Genomic DNA, 9,566 nt, shown 5'->3' on the forward strand with positions numbered 1-9,566 from the left:
CCTCTTTTAGTAAGTAGTGTTTTAGTGTCCCCCGTCCCCCCCCGGTCATCATTTTGGAGTCACTTTTAAATAGGTTGTTAAATTTCTTTGCAAAACAGGAAAGTTGTACAGATGTAATTAAAATATGAACTCTTTGTATAGTTTTATTAAAACTGAAGTTTTAAAAAGGAGCTATATAGGCACTGCAATAAAGATCCCAACAAATAGCTTACCCTAGGAACTTAAGCATTAAAACAGGAAGAGAGGGGAAAGTTCCCTCTCAGAAGAGTCACCAACTATCATGAGGGTTTAGAATGACAGTTGCTGGAGGAAGCTATATCACCCATATTGACCAGGCAAGTCTGTTTCACTAGCAACAATCAGCAGAGGGACTGGGATGATTCATTGCCCCCTCTTCTTGCAAAAACATCTGTCTGAGACGTCCTAAAAGCAAATGTGCTAGACACAGGTTTTTAGATTATTGTATTGTGTGTTATATTACATCTCCTGCTTTTACATTCAAAGTTCTTCCCTGGTTCCAAACTTCTTCATTAAGAGCTTACTCCTATGTACCTTTCTCTGGATAAATCCCACTGAGTTCTACTAGTCTTACGCCCAGGTTAAGTATGCACAGAATAACAACCTTAGTGGCATTGTAATAATACAATGTAGACACAAGCACATGCAAAATGACACTTCTGTCCTACAAAGCTAACTTTAACTAATAACTTTACTGAAGAAACTACGGAAATCAAATTTCTATAGATACGTTCTGCACACTATATATATCCCGTGTAGAATATATTACCAATACCCATGACATTTAAAAATATATATAATAAAATATATAGTCTTTGTTAGAACTAAATTTAAAGCACGTATCAGTTTTCCAGAAAAGAAACAAATACCTGGCAATTCCACGTGAGATAGGAGTAGGACCAGGTTCAAATACAAACACAGCCATGAAGCTCACTGAGTGACATCACACCAGTCACTAACTCTCAGCCCAACCAACCTCACAGGGTTGTTGTGAGGATAAAATGGGGGGGGGGGGGACAGAATATATGCTACCTTGAGCTCGTTGAAGGAAAAGTGGAATGTAAATGTAATGTAATAAATAATACTTTATAATTATCACACAACAGAAGCAAAATCTAAAATGCCAAATGCTATTTTTTGAAAAAGTAAGTAGTTTTACAATTAAATCCACAGTTCCATTTGGATTAAACACTCCAACAAGGTTTATAGAATATAAAAAGAAGACTTTATTAAAATGGATGTCTGTTAAACTCTTATATAAAAACTAAGGCCACAGCTAATGCTAAAATAATGTCAACTTCAAAAGGTTTTATACTATGATTTAATTTAAAACTCTTATACAAAGCTATTTTACAAATGAGTACTCAAACATAACAGTGCTTATTCTAAAATTTAATGATATAAAATATCAACTTCTTAGTACATATACTTTGTGTTTCTTTTGGTCCTTTGAGGAAAATTATTTTTTGCATGGCTCCTGCTACAGAAATTAATTGAAACAGAAAGGTGGCAGTTTCAATGCTGAAAGCCAATAATCCTTCCTTTTTGTGCCAAGTTCACTTCTTGTCTTGTAATGTTAAACATCTCCAGTCATGATAGAAATAAACTCTTCCTGGTTAACTGTAAAAAAGAAAAAAAAAAGTTATGTAGTATATATCTTCTTTAAAAGCTTTTATTAATCAAATTGCCTCCTTTGTGGCAGTTTCAGGGAGCCTTCATATTGAAACTCTCTCTCACAAACAGTTGTAAATTGGCAAATTCATTTGGAAAGCCTTGAGTACTGAACATTTTGAAGAACTGAGTAAAGTAGGTGCAAGCAATTATCATAGGATATTAAAATCCCTACTAAAACAACCCAATCTGTAATTGCTTAAAGGTAAAAATAAGAACTGATATAATCATTTCATTCATGCCTTATTACAAACACATATGACCACCACCATGACTAGATTCTCTGGGCCTTGTCTTCTACACTTGAAATGATACTTTGTTTACTAGTATTTATGATAATATATCATTCTTAATTTCTGAAGTACATTCCATGCTTACGTTTCAGTGACATATGGCAGGTTCAACAGCATTGCAGACAATAATTCATCGCTATAAAATGATAGAAGAGACCAATGCATTCACATCTTCCTGCTAATATATGCCAAAGAATTTCACATTTCAATAGGAAGGAATCAGATTTCATTTCCAGTTCCATGGGGAGTTTGTAGGATTCAGTTCTCTGGAGGACAAACTGGTCATTTGTCTGAGCAGGTCTCACCATGAAATCATCAAGGAAAGCTAATTCAGTGCACTACCTTTTTACCTCCAAGATTTAAGATTAGGACATAAACAACATTTTTAGGACTTACTTTCTCCATCACCATCTTTATCAAATTCTTCAATCATTGCTCGAAGTTCTTCATCACTCATGTTTTCCCCAAGTTCTCTAGCTACACGGCGCAGGTTTCTTAAGCTTATTTTACCTGAATCATCATCATCAAACAATTTAAATGCCTTGAGTATCTCTTCATGTGGATCTCTGTCAAGTATCCAATCTGTCACTAAAATGGAAAAATATGAGATAAAGACATTTTTGTTGTTCAAATTTTATTCTGCGTGGAAATGCCTCTTATTTTGTCCCAACCCTCAGCTTTCTGGCCAAGATAATCTAAAAGGTTCACCTTCACCATCTAACTAAACAGTGTGCGTATACAGCCTCAGGCGCATGGACTTTTACTTCACAAAAAGTGACTATATGTAACATCACATCACCATCTACAGACACAGTAGGGGAATAGCCAGTTTTTCAGAAAACTCATTCCATCTTCTGTTCATTCTATAGCAACAGAAAATATTGTACAAATCTTCTACATAGTGCTGCAAAAGTTTTAAGTACCAAAAGTGTCATTAAGGTACAATTACTTTTCCATATTCTAATTTTTAAAATTTTGAGGAAACAGAATACAAAACTTCTAAAAAGTATATACTGTAAAACAAAATTAGCAAGGCACGAAAAACTACAGTTTGCTAGTAAAGTTTGAATCTAATCCCCTTTGTTCAGTTTCAGTTTTACTGGTAGATGGGGTGAGGGAGAATAGCAGAATGTGTGCCATGCGTTCTAGAGGGTGGAAGTGAAAATCTGACAGTTCTGCTTGTTTTCAAAAGACAATACAAATGTGGCTTTAAACACACTAAGAAAGGCTTAGCTTTTGATAAGTTTGCACATATGTCTATCAAGAAAATAGACAAGCTAAACATCTAGTTACCAGTTCTTGCCAACTTTCTTGTCAATAACATGTTTAAAATCCAATACCCACCAACTTCATTAAAATCTTCAAAGGTGATTTTCCCAGTTCCTTCTCGATCATAATCTTTAAGAATCTTTAGCACATCTGCTTTTTTCACATCAAAACCTAAGGCTCTCATTGCCACCTTTTGGGAAACAACAGAAATACAACGTTTCAGATTCAATGCATAAAAAGAGCAATGTTCATTTTTATACAAATTATGTTCAAGTAAAGATTTCTTAGATTAGTGGGGAAAAATGCAACATGCAAACGTTGGGGCAGCATATCATAAAAAGATGTGATATAATCTAAGAAAAAAAATCAAGCATCACCAATTAAATTGTGATAACACAGTGTTAACTCATACGGGGCAGTATCCAATGGGGTGCTTACACTCCTACAGATTCACTTCTGCAAGCATTTAGTCCCACTGATTCTGTTGCACAAGCAGAACCTACCCCTTGCACAATAGCAATTTAGTGCTTCCGGGGGCAACGTGAAATGAGCGGAAACGCCAATTTCTGGAGCAGAGCAGGTCAGGGGAGCTCACATAAAGGAGTTCCACTAATCTGCCCCGATCCAGAAATGATTGTTTCTACTTGTATCAAGGCTTCCAGAAAGCGCTAAATCTCTGTTGCATAAGCAGTGGTTCCCAACTGAGCAACAGAATTGGCGGGACCCACCGCTTGCGGGACTCGTCAGGGTCGTAAGCGCCCCATTGGATACTGTCCCATGTTCCTACGACAAAAGCCATTTATACATGACCAAAAAAATGAGTATCAAAGCTACAGAATAGGAACCCTGATGCTCTACACCAGAGATAGCCACTGACTTCCGCCTCAGGAGGCAGATTCTCTCCAGTTGTTGCTCAGGAGCTGGAATTTCCCTAGCAAGGAACGCAGTAATCACCCAGTTTCCGAAGCTTGGCAACGTGGAGGCATCTATTGCCCACCTCAAAATGAGGAATCTGCCATTGGTAAGGCCATCATTTATTCAAAGCATTTTTACCCCAAATGTCAGCTGAAAAGGCTCCCAGAGCAGCTTACAGAGCAAAATAAATAAGTAAAAATGAAACAGTCTCTGCCCTCATACTTACAATCTAAAAGACATAACACAAAAGCAAAGGGTGATGAGGAGGAAAAAAGCAAACTCAGGCATTAGTTCTTCAAATTACAGGGCTGTTATAATGAGCAGCTGGGATAGAAACCATTCAGGAAGAAGAGCCAAAGACAGCTGGTCTCTCAGAAGAGCCGATGGAACAACCATGCTCCCCTTCTCTCTCTCTGCTCTGCAGCCTGATGGAATGGAGAAGTGTGGCTGGTAACTGAGACATCACCAAGCATCACTGCAAAGGCCTCTGCAACAATCTCCCATTTCAGTGAGAGGGGGGTACCAAGCAGCTGAGCAAAATACTTTACACACCACTTCTGGTCCACTTATTATTCTGGACCAGGGGTGAGGAACCTCTGACCCTCAAGATTTTGGCCTACAACTCCCATCAATCCCAGAATAGCAAATGCTGGGAATTATAGGGCAAAACATCTGGAGAGCCACAAGCTGCTCATCCCTGTTCTGGACCTTAAGTCAGGGAATGGGCTAACTCATCCAGAAGTAGCACCTAAAGTGTCATTTCAGGAACTGGGAGAACTGACACAGGAGCAACTGGGATTATTTCACATTTTTTAGCTGGAGGGTTGCCAGTGTAGGGAGCCAAGTATGACTCTCTTGTGCTCCCTGAGTGGAAGAGGCAGTGGGATGGCAACCAGATGGAACACATTTCCCATCTATGTGGCTTTTTGGCATGAACTTAACAAAACATCAGCTGGAGACTTGGCAGTATGACATCTTAAGAATTAGAATGCTTATTCTAATAAAGCTGCAGTCCCATGCACTTACATGTGAGTAAGCTAGAATGAAATCAGATGGCCTTACTTCAGAATTTAGGATAGCATTTCAGGAGAACCACTGACAGCAAGATACTTAGAAAGTTAATAAACTGAACAGAATGTCACACAGCAGCTTTCAGAAGTTTCTGACAACTTGCTATGGTCTTAGTATAGCATGCCACAAATGCTAGGTATTTTCCTTCCATACCTCTCCTCTCCTCTGATATGCATGTCTATCTATATAAATATGAGCACCAAGGGCTATATATATGTTCAGTATTTACTTTTTAAGTGCCTCTTCCTTAAGGAGAGCTTCGGCTATTGAGTGGTATAGAAATGAAATGAATGAATAAAAGTAGCTTCATACATTGTAGGAAGTAACGGCAAACATTAAAATCTCAAATTCAAGAACTCCTGTACTGTAGTACCTGAAGTGTGAGCTATAACCCAGTTCAAACATCACTTCACTACATACGAGCCACTTTTACCCAACCTCAGCCTCCTCCACAATAGCGGATAATACTGATCTATTTCACAGGGATTTTATAAAATTATGGAGATACTACATATCTCATACTGCATATAGCCAAGAGATTACCTCCAAGGGAACAAAGCCATAAAAAGAAAAATGTTGCCCATTCCTGCCTCATGAGGTAGAAGTGAGCATTTGCTGAGCTTTTAATGATTACTGATTTTCTCTGTAGAATGTGCTGAGGCCCTTAACCTCTTATTGCAAGTGCTCTTACATACTCCTTGGCTGTACTTATGCATGTTATAAATCAACAGCTTCATTTACATTCTTGTCACTTTTAAAACATCACAGAGCTATTGTCTAATACAAGAGCTATGACTAATGAAACATAGCCTAGTAATTGTGATAGTTTTAAAAAAAACATATTGCAAAGCAAACTATCAAACTTTTAAGAAAAAATTAATTGCCTTTAGTTCATGATAATCTATAGCTTTGTCTTTATCTGTATCAAACAACTCAAAAGCATCTTTAATTTCTTGCTTCTGTTCTTCAGTTAATTCTCTTCTTTTTTTTCTCTTGGTTTTTTCAAGAGAAAACTCAGCTCTAGAACATAAAGAAGAAAAAGACAAATGCACAAACCGTTATGAAAGCACCAGGGATTTTTTAATCATTAATTTGCAAACCATTTTTAGTTATAGAACATGTCTTAGTGGACAGGTATTATAATTTTGCTGATGAAGACAACTGAACAAGTAGTCTCAGCTAAGATTTGATTTCATGTAATACGCTCTGATACTGGAATTCTCTCCCGCTCTTTCTGTTCACTGTGTGTATGTTTCCCCCTTTTTCTTGTGTGTAATATCTCGCTTCCCACCCACGGCCAATATGTATCAGTAATGCTGATTGAGCTATTGTTGTAAGATGAAAAATTTGAAGAGGAATGATCTGCACATACAGACACTGTGAATACACCGATTCTTTTTGTAGTTGGGGGGGGGGGGTGTCTTAGCACAAAATTATGATTCTTGTTTAATGTATTTTGGATTTTTTTAATACCAAAATCCAACAAAAACAGGAAAAATATTATATTAAATAGATTTCTGCATTCCTAAGAGCTACTGTAGTTCCTGCACTCGTTTAATGAAGAAAATAATTCAGATAGGTCTAATGACACTGTTTGCACCTAAGTAAACATAGGAAAGCTGCCTTATACTTAAATAGACTCTTGTTCCATATAGCTTAATACTGCCTATGCTGACTTGCAGCAGCTCTCCAGGATTACAGGCAGGGGCCTTTCTAAGCCCTACCTGGCGATGACACCAGCTGAACCTAGGACCTTCTCTGCGTGTAAAACACATGTTCTACCACTGATCTATGGCCCTGGGTATTATAGTGGCATCCTACCGTTGACAACTCCCTCACCCATAACCATTTTCCAATGTTTGTGGGGGATGACCTGCAGACCATCAACAATATAGTTAAAAGGGTAAAAAGTAAATCACCCTGTGCGCGCGTGCGAGATGAGACACACATAAATTGCCTCCCCGTGTTCGCTCTACCACATACCTCAGTATGTCCCGTTCACTCAACCTTTGAAGGGGAAATGCCGAATTGACGTTCACCTATTTATTTGGTTTTAGGCTGCGTTATTTGAATTTGTTAGCTTATTTACCATGTTTTACTACTGGTACTTTATATTGTTTTAAATTACGTCTCCAAAACGCCTTGAGGGCCTAAGTGACACGAAGGCGGGATACCAATAATGCCCCCCGCTTTTAAAACCAAAAACTACCCCGACTTTCCCAAAAGTTCAAGACGGTTAACAACAAAAACAACCTTTTGGCTAAATAAATTACTAGAAATCCAGGGGCAAGTCTGAAAAAGAGGCTCAGAAAACCACCAGAGGCCCGGCGTGCCATCAGAAGGCAACAGGTGAAGTACGTGTACCGGGGGGGAAAACGCGCGCGAACATAGCGCGCGCCGAAGTAGATATCGCGACAAAGGACTCGCGAGGGGAAACGTTGCGTTACCATAGCAACAAGAAGCGAGCTCCTCGCTTCCCTCTCCGCCGGCCGCCCGCTCCTTCCCCCGTCCATACCAACCTCGACACTAAATTCATTCTCCTGTCCCCACCCCTTAAACCGGACACCAGGCAGGGTTGGCGGGGCAGCGTCTCTCTACTACTTTGACTACCGGCTCCCGGAATCAGAGATATAACAGCCTTCCCTCGAAAGCGGGACATAAAACCCGTCCCTCTGCCAACAACGCTGCTTCCCTCTTCAGATTTCAGCTATAATTGGCCGCTGAGAAGCATCCGTCCCACCTCTCCCTGTACAGCGTGTCGAGATAGGCTGAGCCGCTGGTCAATCAAACTGTTGACGGCTCTCCCAATCTCCCAGTGAAAATTGGTGCGCGCGCGCCAACGTTACCCAGAAGGCAGTACAGTACGAACGTCACAGTGAAGCGAGGGGCGGGGGAGCAGAGAACGCCGCCGCGCTGGTTGTTGACGTGCACGGCCCTCCCCCTCCCCTAATCTCGTTGGTTGAAGAGCTCGAATGTATCTGTCCCTAATATGGATCGAAATGACGTGCACTGTCCACAGCATTTGGGGTGGTTCTCTTTTCCGCCCCGCCCCCTTCAAGCGATAAGGGGACCCCGCGGTTCAGAAGGCAAAGATGTAGATCTATGGTATAATCCGTCAAAGGCCACTGTACACAATCAGCAAAATCTAGTGACCTTTTTTTAAAAAACTCTACCAGATAATGCTGATGATGGGGTTTATTTCATGTTTCAATGGCACCAGATAGATAACTCTCTGCACGTAGAAAACTAGAGCATCAAGGAGAACTGTTCAGAATGCTGTTTTTCTATGTGCAGGGAGTTTTTTTAAGGCGGAGGGGGTAGTCCCTTCAAACTCACAACTCAGCATGCCGTGATACTATCCAGGTAAAGCTTTACACTTTAGCTGTTTGTATAAACTGGCTCTTAGTTAATTGCGTGTCAGTGTTTTTGTAGAGCAGCTTTAATGGTATTATTTCCCCCCGGTCCTTTATGGAAAGAAGAGTGCTGCTTCTGACCCATACCCATGACTAACCTCTAACCTCTAGCAGTTTATCTTCAAATCAAATAGGTTCTGGCCACCTTTAGTTCAAAAAGTGCCTGCCACCGATGTTTTGGTGAATGTACTACTAACTAGAATTGCCAGATGTACAAGCTGGGTTTAGAAAAGGCAGAGGAACTAGAGACCAAATTGCCAGTAGCTGCTGAATAATGGAGAAAGCCAGGGAGTTTCAGAAAAACATCTATTTCTCTTTTACTGACTATTCTAAAGTCTTGGACTGTGTGGATCATCACAAATTGTGGCAAGTTCTTGGTGGTATGGGGATACCAAGTCATCTTGTCTGCCTCCTGAGGAATCTGTATAACGACCAAGTAGCAACAGTAAGAACAGACCATGGAACAACGGACTGGTTTAAGATTGGGAAAGGAGTACGGCAGGGTTGTATACTCTCACCCTACCTATTCAACCTGTACGCAGAACACATCATGCGATGTGCTGCGCTTGATGAAGCCAAGGCTGGAGTTAAAGAAACATTAACAATCTCAGATATGCAGATGATACCACTTTGATGGCTGAAAGCGAGGAGGAGCTGAGGAACCTCATGATGAAGGTGAAGGAAGAAAGTGCAAAAGCTGGGTTGCAGTTAAACCTCAAAAAAATCAAGATTATGGCAACCAGCTTGATTGATCACTGGCAAATAGAGGGAGAAAACATGGAGGCAGTGACAGACTTTGTCTTTCTAGGTGCAAAGATTACTGCAGATGCTGACTGCAGCCAGGAAATCAGAAGACGTTTTCTTCTTGGGAGGAAAGCAATGACAACTCTTGATAAAATAGCGAAGAGCAGAGACA

At 40.1% G+C, this 9,566-nt stretch overlaps 1 protein-coding gene across 4 annotated transcripts; it reads right to left on the reverse strand.

Moving 5' to 3' along the window:
* Positions 1-1,220: 1,220 nt before the first annotated feature.
* CETN3 (centrin 3) lies at positions 1,221-7,935 on the reverse strand. Of its 4 annotated transcripts, XM_084833642.1 has the most exons (6): positions 7,757-7,935; positions 6,122-6,257; positions 3,327-3,441; positions 2,379-2,570; positions 2,068-2,118; positions 1,221-1,638 (listed from the first exon to the last, which is right to left on the reverse strand). In XM_084833642.1, the coding sequence occupies exons 1-5, from the start codon at positions 7,894-7,896 to the stop codon at positions 2,090-2,092; spliced, it is 612 nt and encodes a 203-aa protein (XP_084689768.1). In that variant the 5' UTR covers positions 7,897-7,935; the 3' UTR covers positions 1,221-1,638; positions 2,068-2,089. The 4 variants fall into 4 exon arrangements, with proteins under 4 accessions (XP_084689768.1, XP_084689770.1, XP_084689767.1 ...); XM_084833644.1 differs by lacking the exon at positions 2,068-2,118 and having other exon boundaries at positions 7,757-7,801; XM_084833641.1 differs by lacking the exon at positions 2,068-2,118 and having other exon boundaries at positions 7,491-7,765.
* Between the last annotated feature and the right edge of the window lie 1,631 nt (positions 7,936-9,566).

This window comes from Heloderma suspectum, chromosome 2 (genome assembly GCF_057233095.1).
Source record: "Heloderma suspectum isolate Gila_16-S chromosome 2, 16-S_ref, whole genome shotgun sequence".
Classification (NCBI taxonomy): Eukaryota; Metazoa; Chordata; class Lepidosauria; order Squamata; family Helodermatidae; genus Heloderma; species Heloderma suspectum.